Source organism: Oncorhynchus gorbuscha, linkage group LG01, assembly GCF_021184085.1.
Source record: "Oncorhynchus gorbuscha isolate QuinsamMale2020 ecotype Even-year linkage group LG01, OgorEven_v1.0, whole genome shotgun sequence".
Classification (NCBI taxonomy): Eukaryota; Metazoa; Chordata; class Actinopteri; order Salmoniformes; family Salmonidae; genus Oncorhynchus; species Oncorhynchus gorbuscha.
The window spans coordinates 92,624,008-92,637,511 of record NC_060173.1 but is presented as its reverse complement, the minus strand read 5'-3'; the positions used below and the strand labels follow the sequence as shown (position 1 = coordinate 92,637,511).

At 48.4% G+C, this 13,504-nt stretch overlaps 1 protein-coding gene across 2 annotated transcripts in view; it reads right to left on the bottom strand.

The window, feature by feature from the left end:
- The window catches only part of LOC124046005 (mannosyl-oligosaccharide 1,2-alpha-mannosidase IB), a 140,646-nt gene that overhangs the window by 49,406 nt on the left and 77,736 nt on the right, over positions 1 to 13,504 (bottom strand). For both annotated transcript variants that reach the window (XM_046365896.1, XM_046365906.1), the window contains one exon: positions 2,637 to 2,755. In XM_046365896.1, the coding sequence (XP_046221852.1) occupies positions 2,637 to 2,755 (119 nt within the window). The remainder of the gene's footprint in view (positions 1 to 2,636; positions 2,756 to 13,504) is intronic.

The following is a 13,504-nucleotide window of genomic DNA, read 5'->3' as shown; positions in this document are numbered from 1 at the left end:
GTCTCTCTCCATCAGTCTCTCTCCATCTCTCTCTCTCCATCAGTCAGTCTCTCTCTCTCTCTCCATCAGTCTCTCTCTCTCTCTCTCTCTCTCTCTCTCTCTCTCTCTCTCTCTCTCTCTCTCTCTCTCTCTCTCTCTTCTCTCTCTCTCTCCTCTCTCTCTCTCTCTCCCCTTCTCTCTCTCTCTCTCCTCTCTCTCTCTCTCCCTCCCTCCCTCCCTCCCTCCCATTCAGTCTCTCTCTCTCCTTCTCTCTCTCTCTCTCCTTCAGTCAGTCTCTCTCTCTCCTTCAGTCAGTCAGTCTCTCTCCTTCAGTCAGTCAGTCTCTCTCCTTCAGTCAGTCTCTCTCTCTCCCCTTCAGTCTCTCTCTCTCTCCCCTTCAGTCTCTCTCCCCTTCAGTCTCTCTCTCTCCCCCTTCAGTCTCTCTCTCTCCCCCTTCAGTCTCTCTCTCTCTCTCTCCCCTTCAGTCTCTCTCTCTCTCTCTCCCCTTCAGTCTCTCTCTCTCTCTCCCCTTCAGTCTCTCTCTCTCTCTCTCCCCTTCAGTCTCTCTCTCTCTCTCTCCCCTTCAGTCTCTCTCTCTCCCCTTCAGTCTCTCTCTCTCTCTCTCCCCTTCAGTCTCTCTCTCTCCCCTCCAGTCTCTCTCTCTCCCCTTCAGTCTCTCTCTCTCCCCTTCAGTCTCTCTCTCCCCTTCAGTCTCTCTCTCTCCCTTCAGTCTCTCTCTCTCCCTTCAGTCTCTCTCTCTCTCCTCTCCTTCAGTCTCTCTCTCTCTCCTTCAGTCTCATTCTCTCTTTCTCGTACATTCAGTCTCTCTCTCCTCCAGTCAGTCCCTCTCTCTCCTTCAGTCACTCTCCTTCAGTCACTCTCTCCTTCAGTCTCTCTCTCCTTCAGTCTCTCTCTCCTTCAGTCTCTCTCTCCTTCAGTCTCTCTCTCCTTCAGTCTCTCTCTCCCCTTCAGTCTCTCTCTCCCCTTCAGTCTCTCTCTCCCCTTCAGTCTCTCTCTCCCCTTCAGTCTCTCTCTCCCCTTCAGTCTCTCTCTCTCCTTCAGTCAGTCTCTCTCCCTCTCTCCTTCAGTCAGTCTCTCTCTCTCTCTCCTTCAGTCAGTCTCTCTCTCTCTCTCCTTCAGTCAGTCTCTCTCTCTCTCTCCTTCAGTCAGTCTCTCTCTCTCCCCTTCAGTCAGTCTCTCTCTCTCCCCTTCAGTCTCTCTCTCTCCCCTTCAGTCTCTCTCTCTCCCCTTCAGTCTCTCTCTCTCCCCTTCAGTCTCTCTCTCTCCCCTTCAGTCTCTCTCTCTCCCCTTCAGTCTCTCTCTCTCCCCTTCAGTCTCTCTCTCTCCCCTTCAGTCTCTCTCTCTCCCTTCAGTCTCTCAGTCTCTCTCTCTCCCCTCCCATTCAGTCTCTCTCTCTCTCCCTCCCATTCAGTCTCTCTCCCTCTCTCTCCCTCTCTCTCCCTCTCTCTCCCTCTCTCTCTCTCTCTCTCCCTCCCTCCCTCCCTCCCTCCCTCCCATTCAGTCTCTCTCTCTATCTCTCTCTCTCTCCCATTCGGTCTCTCTCTCTCTCTCTCTCTCTCTCTCCTCCTCTCTCTCTCTCTCTCCTCCCATTCAGTCTCTCTATCTCTCTCTCTCTCCCTCCCATTCAGTCTCTCTCTCTCTCTCTCTCTCCTCCCATTCTCTCTCTCTCTCTCTCTCTCCCTCCCATTCAGTCTCTCTCTCTCTCTCTCTCTCTCTCCCTCCCATTCAGTCTCTCTCTCTATCTCTCTCTCCCTCCCTCCCATTCAGTCTCTCTCTATCTCTCTCTCTCTCCCTCCCATTCAGTCTCTCTCTCTATCTCTCTCTCTCTCCCTCCCATTCAGTCTCTCTCTCTATCTCTCTCTCTCTCCCTCCCATTCAGTCTCTCTCTCTATCTCTTTCTCTCTCTCCCCCAGAGCTGACCAGATGGGTCCAGAAGTTAATTACCTCTCACAGCATCAGCCAGTCAGAAACACAAACACTTTGCCTGCGATGTCATTAGTTCAGCAGGGCTTTAATAACTCCATCATGGGAGAGAAAGAGAGAGAAAAATGTGTAGAGCAGAGAACCAAGACCGAGGTGAAGATGCTCAGAGAGAGAAGCTGACTGGTATTGAGGGTATACACTGATTGTACACAATATACCCTGATATGTGTCTGGTTTGTGGGCTCTACACTCCCCAGGTCTGTGTTCTGCATCAGCACAGTCTTCAACGCTCTCCCTGCCCACATCGTTTCCATGACTCCTACTCCAGTCTCCTGGTTACCAGCGGGTGTCCAGTTCTCCCTCCCTCCCATCACAGCAACGCTAGACGCTCCTCTTCTCATGTATCAACAGGCTTCACTACCGGTCAGAGATAAAACAAGAGTGCATTCTGTCTGTAGCCTGGGATTTCTGCAAAGTGCAACTCATATCTGCTGACTGTGAGTCTGTCACTCTAGCACCCCCTGGCTGTATGGCTGTTAGTAAATCTAATTTCCAGGTACAAGTGGCATCAAGCATGTTGTTTGCTGGTTTTTGGTTCTCTGAGGGTTCTCTGAACAGTATGGCACTGAAGCCTACAGGCCAGAAGGAGGCTACGTGCAACTGTTTTACTCCTGGAGTGAGTACAGGAACTAAAAGGTTTGTTCTCTACTCACCACACTGAAGTCCAGGTTCTGCTCGATCCACTCCTGTCCATCCTTGAACTCGTCGTGGAGGCCCATCATGTACAGGCTGTCTAAGGCGTCCACTATGGTCGCCCCCATCTGGGAATTACCTGGACAGAGGACAAACACACATGGATAGGGTCTTAAAGTGACATATTACCATATGCACAGCATATGTGGCCCACAACTCCTGGGCCAAGAGTTTTTCCTAGTCAGGTCACATTCCTATCAGTAGGAGGTCTTGTCCCCATAACAGTAGGAGGTGCTGTGCTCCTATCTGTAGGAGGTGTTGTCCTATCTGTAGGGGGTGCTGTCCTCCTATCTGTAGGAGGTGCTGTCCTCCGATCAGTAGGTCTTGTCCCCATAACAGTAGGAGGTCTTGTCCCCATAACAGTGGGTGGTGCTGTCCCCATAACAGTGGGAGGTGCTGTCCCCATAACAGTAAGAGGTGCTGTCCCCATAACAGTAAGAGGTGCTGTCCCCATAACAGTAAGAGGTGCTGTCCCCATAACAGTGGGTGGTGCTGTCCCCATAACAGTAAGGGGTGCTGTCCCCATAACAGTAAGGGGTGCTGTCCCCATAACAGTAAGAGGTGCTGTCCCCATAACAGTAGGAGGTGCTGTCCCCATAACAGTAGGAGGTGCTGTCCCCATAACAGTAGCAGGTGCTGTCCCCATAACAGTAGCAGGTGCTGTCCCCATAACAGTAGCAGGTGCTGTCCCCATAACAGTAGCAGGTGCTGTCCCCATAACAGTAGCAGGTGCTGTCCCCATAACAATACAGGGTGCTGTCCCCATAACAGTACAGGGTGCTGTCCCCATAACAGTACAGGGTGCTGTCCCCATAACAGTACAGGGTGCTGTCCCCATAACAGTACAGGGTGCTGTCCCCATAACAGTAGGAGGTGCTGTCCCCATAACAGTAGGAGGTGCTGTCCCCATAACAGTAGGAGGTGCTGTCCCCATAACAGTAGGAGGTGCTGTCCCCATAACAGTAGGAGGTGCTGTCCCCATAACAGTAGGAGGTGCTGTCCCCATAACAGTAGATAGTGTTGTCCCCATAACAGTAAGTCTTGTCCCCATAACAGTAGGAGGTGCTCTCCTCCTATCAGTAGGGGGTGCTCTCCTCCTATCAGTAGGAGTTGCTGTCCTCCTATCAGTAGGAGTTGCTGTCCTCCTATCAGTAGGAGTTGCTGTCCTCCTATCAGTAGGAGTTGCTGTCCTCCTATCAGTAGGAGTTGCTGTCCTCCTATCAGTAGGAGTTGCTGTCCTCCTATCAGTAGGAGTTGCTGTCCTCCTATCAGTAGGAGTTGCTGTCCTCCTATCAGTAGGAGTTGCTGTCCTCCTATCAGTAGGAGTTGCTGTCCTCCTATCAGTAGGAGTTGCTGTCCTCCTATCAGTAGGAGGTGCTGTCCTCCTATCAGTAGGAGGTGCTGTCCTCCTATCAGTAGGAGGTGCTGTCCTCCTATCAGTAGGAGGTGCTGTCCTCCTATCAGTAGGAGGTGCTGTCCTCCTATCAGTAGGAGGTGCTGTCCTCCTATCAGTAGGAGGTGCTGTCCCCATAACAATAAGAGGTGCTGTCCCCATAACAGTAGGAGGTGCTGTCCCCATAACAGTAGGAGGTGCTGTCCCCATAACAGTAGGAGGTGCTGTCCCCATAAAAGTATGAGGTGCTGTCCCCATAACAGTAGGAGGTGCTGTGTCATTACAGAGGGCATGACTTTGGGCCCCTGCACCACATAGATAGATGGAGATCTCTAGAAGGCTATAACCCATTTTAGCTTGGTCATTGCCATTGTATTGCCATTCCGGGCTTTCACCATTTTGAAGTCAGAGGGATGGGAAGAGCGGTCCTCCCTTTTCCAGAGTCTAACGCAATTACTAGCTCACCTTCAATGGAGACACCACTACGGCTAGCAGTGATCTTCATTAAAACATGACTGACAGCCAAATCACTCACACTCCACTCCTCTTATCTCTCCAATCCCTCCCTCAATGTCACCACAGGCCAAGGGAGTGATGCAGTCTCCCTACTCCTACCCCGGTCAACAGCACTGCACCCAACACAGCAACTCGCCCAAGCCTTCCCCATTTCTCATTTTCCCAAATCCTCTCAGATGATGTTCGGAAAGAGCTGCAAAATCTGGACCCCTACAAATCAGCCGGGCTAGACAATCTGGACCCTTTCTTTCTACAGGTGGCGGGTAGCCTAGAGGTTAGAGAGTTGGACTAGTAAACGAAAGGTTGCATGTTCAAATCCCCGAGCTGACAAGGTACAAATCTGTCGTTCTGCCCCTGAACAGGGGGACAGTTACCCACTGTTCCTAGGCGGTCTTTGAAAATAAGAATTTGTTCTTAACTGACTTGCCAAGTTTAATAAAAGTTTTAAAAAATATATATATCTGCCGAAATTGTTGCCACCCTTATTACGAGCCTGTTCAACCTCTCTTTCGTGTCGTCTGAGATTCCCAAAGATTGGAAAGCAGCTGCAGTCATGCCCCTCTTCAAAGGGGGGGGACACTCTTGACCCAAACTGCTACAGACCTATATCTATCCTACCATGCCTTTCTAAGGTCTTCGAAAGCCAAGTCAACAAACAGATTACCGACCATTTCGAATCTCACCATACCTTCTCTGCTATGCAATCTGGTTTCAGAGCTGGTCATGGGTGCACCTCAGCCACGCTCAAGGTCCTAAACGATATCTTAACCGCCATTGATAAGAAACATTACTGTGCAGCCGCATTCATTGATCTGGCCAAGGCTTTCGACTCTGTCAATCACCACATCCTTATCGGCAGACTCGACAGCCTTGGTTTCTCAAATGATTGCCTCGCCTGGTTCACCAACTACTTCTCTGATAGAGTTCAGTGTGTCAAATCAGAGGGTATGCTGTCCGGACCTCTGGCAGTCTCTATGGGGGTGCCACAGGGTTCAATTCTTGGACCGACTCTCTTCTCTGTATACATCAATGAGGCCGCTCTTGCTGCTGGTGAGTCTCTGATCCACCTCTACGCAGACGACACCATTCTGTACACGAGCCCTTCTTGAGCCCTTCTTTGGACACTGTGTTAACAACCCTCCAGGCAAGCTTCAATGCCATACAACTCTCCTTTCGTGGCCTCCAATTGCTCTTAAATACAAGTAAAACTAAATGCATGCTCTTCAACCGATCGCTACCTGCACCTGCCCGCCTGTCCAACATCACTACTCTGGACGGCTCTGACTTAGAATACGTGGACAACTACAAATACGTAGGTGTTTGGTTAGACTGTAAACTCTCCTTCCAGACCCATATCAAACATCTCCAATCCAAAGTTAAATCTAGAATTGGCTTCCTATTTCGCAACAAAGCTTCCTTCACTCATGCTGCCAAACACACCCTTGTAAAACTGACCATCCTACCAATCCTTGACTTTGGCGATGTCATTTACAAAATAGCCTCCAATACCCTACTCAACAAATTGGATGCAGTCTATCACAGTGCAATTCGTTCGTCACCAAAGCCCCATATACTACCCACCATTGCGACCTGTACGCTCTCATTGGCTGGCCCTCGCTTCATACTCGTCGCCAAACCCACTGGCTCCATGTCATCTACAAGACCCTGCTAGGTAAAGTCCCCCCTTATCTCAGCTCGCTGGTCACCATAGCATCTCCCACCTGTAGCACATGCTCCAGCAGGTATATCTCTCTAGTCACCCCCAAAACCAATTCTTTCTTTGGCCGCGTCTCCTTCCAGTTCTCTGCTGCCAATGACTGGAACGAACTACAAAAATCTCTGAAACTGGAAACACTTAACTCCCTCACTAGCCTTAAGCACCAACTGTCAGAGCAGCTCACAGATTACTGCACCTGTACATAGCCCACCTATAATTTAGCCCAAACAACTACCCCTTTCCCTACTGTATTTAATTAATTAATTAATTTGGCTCCTTTGCACCCCGTGATTTTTATTTCTACTTTGCACATTCTTCCATTGCAAATCTACCATTCCAGTGTTTTACTTGCTATATTGTATTTACTTTGTCACCATGGCCTTTTTTTGCCTTTACCTCCCTTATCTCACCTCATTTGCTCACATCGTATATAGTCTTGTTTCTACTGTATTATTGACTGTATGTTTGTTTTACTCCATGTGTAACTCTGTGTTGTTGTGTGTGGAACTGCTTTGCTTTATCTTAGCCAGATCGCAATTGTAAATGAGAACTTGTTCTCAACTTGCCTACCTGGTTAAATAAAGGTGAAATAAAAAAAATAAAAAAAGGGTGGTGAGCGTTATAATTCACTTCAATTAAGACCAAAGCTTGATCACTAGCCCTACCATGCTCTCTAATACGGCCCTCTTTTTTAAGACTTCTGCTCTAATAACGTAGCTCAGATTAATAGTAGAGCTATACTACTGCAGCTCAGATTAATACTAGTTTTACTACTGCAGCTCAGATTAATACTACTTATACGACTGCAGCTCAGATTAATACTAAATCAAATCAAATCAAATTTTATTTGTCACATACACATGGTTAGCAGATGTTAATGCGAGTGTAGCGAAATGCTTGTGCTTCTAGTTCCGACAATGCAGTGATAACCAACAAGTAATCTAACTAACAATTCCAAAAAAAAACTACTGTCTTATACACAGTGTAAGGGGATAAGGAACATGTACATAAGGATATATGAATGAGTGATGGTACAGAGCAGCATACAGTAGATGGTATCGAGTACAGTATATACATATGAGATGAGTGTGTAGACAAAGTAAACAAAGTGGCATAGTTAAAGTGGCTAGTGATACATGTGTTACATAAGGATGCAGTCGATGTTGTAGAGTACAGTATATACATATGCATATGAGATGAATAATGTAGGGTAAGTAACATTATATAAGGTAGCATTGTTTAAAGTGGCTAGTGATATATTTACATCATTTCCATCAATTCCCATTATTAAAATGGCTGGAGTTGGGTCAGTGTCAATGACAGTGTGTTGGCAGCAGCCACTCAATGTTAGTGGTGGCTATTTAACAGTCTGATGGCCTTGAGATAGAAGCTGTTTTTCAGTCTCTCGGTCCCAGCTTTGATGCACCTGTACTGACCTCGCCTTCTGGATGATAGCGGGGTGAACAGGCAGTGGTTCGGGTGGTTGATGTCCTTGATGATCTTTATGGCCTTCCTGTAACAACGGGTGGTGTAGGTGTCCTGGAGGGCAGGTAGTTTGCCCCGGTGATGCGTTGTGCAGTCCTCACTACCCTCTGGAGTGCCTTACGGTTGAGGGCGGAGCAGTTGCCGTACCAGGCGGTGATACAGCCCGCCAGGATGCTCTCGATTGTGCATCTGTAGAAGTTTGTGAGTGCTTTTGGTGACAAGCCGAATTTTTTCAGCCTCCTGAGGTTGAATAGGCGCTGCTGCGCCTTCTTCACGACGCTGTCAGTGTGAGTGGACCAATTCAGTTTGTCTGTGATGTGTATGCCGAGGAACTTAAAACTAGCTACCCTCTCCACTACTGTTCCATCGATGTGGATAGGGGGTGTTCCCTCTGCTGTTTCCTGAAGTCCACAATCATCTCCTTAGTTTTGTTGACGTTGAGTGTGAGGTTATTTTCCTGACACCACACTCCAAGGGCCCTCACCTCCTCCCTGTAGGCCGTCTCGTCGTTGTTGGTAATCAAGCCTACCACTGTTGTGTCGTCCGCAAACTTGATGATTGAGTTGGAGGCGTGCGTGGCCACGCAGTCGTGGGTGAACAGGGAGTACAGGAGAGGGCTCAGAACGCACCCTTGTGGGGCCCCGTGTTGAGGATCAGCGGGGAGGAGATGTTGTTGCCTACCCTCACCACCTGGGGGCGGCCCGTCAGGAAGTCCAGTACCCAGTTGCACAGGGCGGGTCGAGACCCAGGGTCTCGAGCTTGATGACGAGCTTGGAGGGTACTATGGTGTTGAATGCCGAGCTGTAGTCGATGAACAGCATTCTCACATAGGTATTCCTCTTGTCCAGGTGGGTTAGGGCAGTGTGCAGTGTGGTTGAGATTGCATCGTCTGTGGACCTATTTGGGCGGTAAGCAAATTGGAGTGGGTCTAGGGTGTCAGGTAGGGTGGAGGTGATATGGTCCTTGACTAGTCTCTCAAAGCACTTCATGATGACAGAAGTGAGTGCTACAGGGCGGTAGTCGTTTAGCTCAGTTACCTTAGCTTTCTTGGGAACAGGAACAATGGTGGCCCTCTTGAAGCATGTGGGAACAGCAGACTGGTATAGGGATTGATTGAATATGTCCGTAAACACACCGGCCAGCTGGTCTGCGCATGCTCGGAGGGCGCGGCTGGGGATGCCGTCTGGGCCTGCAGCCTTGCGAGGGTTAACACGTTTAAATGTCTTAATCACCTCGGCTGCAGTGAAGGAGAGACTGCATGTTTCCGTTGCAGGCCGTGTCAGTGGCACTGTATTGTCCTCAAAGCGGGCAAAAAGTTATTTAGTCTGCCTGGGAGCAAGACATCCTGGTCCGTGACTGGGCTGGATTTCATCTTGTAGTCCGTGATTGACTGTAGACCCTGCCACATGCCTCTCGTGTCTGAGCCATTGAATTGAGATTCCACTTTGTCTCTGTACTGACGCTTAGCTTGTTTGATAGCCTTACGGAGGGAATAGCTGCACTGTTTGTATTCAGTCATGTTGCCAGACACCTTGCCCTGATTAAAAGCAGTGGTTCGCGCTTTCAGTTTCACGCGAATGCTGCCATCAATCCACGGTTTCTGGTTAGGGAATGTTTTTATCGTTGCTATGGGAACGACATCTTCGACGCACGTTCTAATGAACTCGCACACCGAATCAGCGTATTCGTCAATATTCCCATCTGACGCAATACGAAACATGTCCCAGTCCACGTGATGGAAGCAGTCTTGGAGTGTAGAGTCAGCTTGTTCTGACCAGCGTTGGACAGACCTCAGCGTGGGAGCCTCTTGTTTTAATTTCTGTCTGTAGGCAGGGATCAGCAAAATGGAGTCGTGGTCAGCTTTTCCGAAAGGGGGCGGGGCAGGGCCTTATATGCGTCGCGGAAGTTAGAGTAACAATGATCCAAGGTTTTACCACCCCTGGTTGCGCAATCGATATGCTGATAAAATTTAGGGAGTCTTGTTTTCAGATTGGCTTTGTTAAAATCCCCAGCTACAATGAATGCAGCCTCCGGATAAATGTTTTCCAGTTTGCAAAGAGTTAAATAAAGTTCGTTCAGAGCCATCGATGTGTCTGCTTGGGGGGATATATACGGCTGTGATTATAATCGAAGAGAATTCTCTTGGAAGATAATGCGGTCTACATTTGATTGTGAGGAATTCTAAATCAGGTGAACAGAAGGATTTGAGTTCCTGTATGTTTTCTTCATCACACCATGTCCCGTTAGTCATGAGGCATACGCCCCCTCCACTCTTCTTACCAGAGAGATGTTTGTTTCTGTCGGCGCGATGCGTGGAGAAACCCGTTGGCTGCACCGCCCTGGATAGCGTTTTCCCAGTAAGCCATGTCTCCGTAAAGCAGAGAACGTTGCAGTCTCTGATGTCCCTCTGGAATGCCACCCTTGCTCGGATTTCATCAACCTTGTTGTCGAGAGACTGGACATTGGCAAGAAGAATACTGGGAAGTGGTGCGCGATGTGCCCTTTTCCGGAGTCTGACCAGAACACCGCCGCGTTTCCCTCTTTTTCGGAGTCGTTTCCTTGGGTCGCTGCATGCGATCCATTCCGTTGTCCTGTTTGTAAGGCAGAACACAGGATCCGCGTCGCGGAAAACATATTCTTGGTCGTACTGATGGTGAGTTGACGCTGATCTTATATTCAGTAGTTCTTCTCGACTGTATGTAATGAAACCTAAGATGACCTGGGGTACTAATGTAAGAAATAACACGTAAAAAAACAAAAAACTGCATAGTTTCCTAGGAACGCGAAGCGAGGCGGCCATCTCAGTTATACAACTGCAGCTCAGATTAATACTAGAGCTCTACTACTGCAGCTCGGATTAATACTAGAGCTATACTACTGCAGCTCAGATTAATACTAGAGTTATACTACTACAGCTCAGATTAATACTGGAACTCTAATACTGAAGTTCAGTGTAATAGTCTTAATAGTGTTGCTCTTTTTGATAGGCCTACGTCTCTTGTTAATACCACAGCCTGATAAGGCTTATATTTGATCTTATTAGAGTACTGGTGCTCTAATTATGTGGCTGGTTGGACTACTGGTGGGTGCTGCTGTGGCTGGATTGAATCCTGCAGCCCGGGTCTTATCAGTAACTCTATTAAAGGACAGTAGTTCTGCAGGAATTGCAGTGTTATTATCATTATTGACAGCAGCCTTAAATAACTCTAAAAATACATTCACCGGGCTGGCTAGCTGAGGATGAGACTGAGGCTAAGACTCTGGGCTGCTAAGCTAAGACTCTGGGCTGCTCTGCTAAGACTCTGGGCTGCTCTGCTAAGACTCTGGGCTGCTCTGCTAAGACTCTGGGCTGCTCTGCTAAGACTCTGGGCTGCTCTGCTAAGACTCTGGGCTGCTCTGCTAAGACTCTGGGCTGCTCTGCTAAGACTCTGGGCTGCTCTGCTAAGACTCTGGGCTGCCTGAGATCTGGACAGATTGGCCCTCCTGGTAGGAGTCAGGACCGCCACGTGTCACGCCCACTGCCAGCAGGGAACCATGTCTATCCCTTTACCCTCCTCTACGACCATTTAATCTATGCCCGCTCACTCCATCTGTCCTTCATTGAGCTACACACTGGAATCCAACCCTCCACCCATCAGAATTAATTTACATTAAATGAAGGAAGTTAATTGAAACGTAATTAATGAATGAAATGATGTCCTTCCTCTCCCTCTCTCCCTAGTTCCTGTCTGTACATCATTTTCATCTCAACATATTTATCTAATCCCTCCCTCCATCTGTCTGTCCTCCATTTTTCTGTACTTGTCACTTCCATCAGTCTTACCATAAATAAAAATGTTTTCCCTCGGTCCCTCCCTCTCTTACGACCTTTCAAATTGGACCAATCATATCACATTAACCTGGATTGGCATTTTCACCTGGTAGTATTTAAAGATGCCAGACATGATTTATCTGAAACAAATTTCCCAGGATGGGGTTTATTTGGGGAACAATCATCACAGCTACACATTCCCTCCCTCCCTCTGACCCTCTGCCAGTTTCATTAGGTGACAGATTTCCTAGCACTCCAGTATGACTCCACACATGGCACGAACCGTGATGGTTTCATTATTCAGACTTCATTTTCTCTGTCTTGTAAACTGGCGGGTGTGTGAATGAGGGGGGGAAATGCAGGGGGAGGGATAGCTCAACCCTGGGCCCATTGGAGTTATGGGAGAAAACCAGACAGACAGTCGCTGAGTATATGCTAAAGCCTCCTCTCAGCCCCCCTCTGTCTATCTAGCAATCTTTCTCCAGCGCCTCGCTGTCTCTCCCCTCTGCGCATTTAGCATTCTCCCTCACCCTTCCTCTCACCTCTCCTTCACTCTCACCCTGTTCTCTCATCCCTCTCACTCTATCTGTTTCTTCTGGGTAAACAGCAAGTGGGTCTGGCTTAATGAGCGGTGTGTAGTCGGAGCAGCCAACCCTCTCCATGGCTAACTCAGACCACGCTCCACTCCTCCAATGCCCACCACCAAGCTACTCAAATTATATGGCTCTGCATTGAAACATCTCCTGCTGCATCTGTCCACTGGCCGGCTCCTTTGAGCATCTCTGACTGGGCCTTCACGGAGGACCTGACCCTACATTCATAGATTGGTGTGGGGCCTGCAGTAAATCACCCAGTCATCACCAGTAAGGCGCTGGCCAAGCCAGACACACTTGAGGCTCCATCCCACTAGGAACACAGTGAAACTGGTAATGCTAATGACTAGATTAAAGCCATACGTCATAGATCTCTCTTACCAAAGGGTTTGCTGTTAGCTCCACAGGGCTATAACACCAGAGCATGTAACCAGAACACAGTGGGACTCGTAACAACACAGTAGGCCTGATCAGAGTTTCTTGCTACTGGGTTAAAGATTACACCAAATGCTAGTGATGGGGTAAAAAAAAAATTGGATTTGATTTTGGATTGGAGATGCTTAACGTGAGTCTGGAAGGAAAGTTTGCAGTCTAACCAGACACCTAGGTATTTGTAGTTGTCCACATATTCTAAGTCAGAACCGACCAGAGTAGTGATGCTGGACGGGCAGGCAGGTGCGGGCAGCAATCGGTTGAAGAGCATGCATCTAGTTTTACTTGCATTTAAGAGCAGTTGGAGGACACGGAAGGAGAGTTGTATGGCATTGAAGCTCGTCTGGAGGTTAGTTAACACAGTGTCCAAAGAAGGGCCAGAAGTATACAGAATGGTGTTGTCTGCGTAGAGGTGGATCAGAGAATCACCAGCAGGAAGAGCGACATCATTGATATACACAGAGAAAAGAGTCGGCCCGAGAATTGAACCCTGTGGCACCCTGTGCCAGAGGTCCGGACAACAGGCCCTCAGATTTGACACACTGAACTCTATCTGATAAGTAGTGGGTGAACCGGGAGAGGCAAGTCATTTGAGTAACCAAGGCTGTTGAGTCTGCCGATAAGAATATAGAATGAATACAGGTTGATGAATACAGCTGCACAGTATTGTCTTTTAGCGATGGCGGTTATGATATCGTTTAGGACCTTGAGCACTCGGAAACCATATTGCATAGTGGAGAAGGTACAGTGGGATTCGAAATAGTCTGTGATCTGTTTGTTATCTTGGCTTTTGAAGACCTTAGAAAAGGCAGGGTAGGATGGATATAGGTCTGTAACAGTTTGGGTCTAGAGTGTCTCCCCCTTCCAATCTTTGGGGAGCT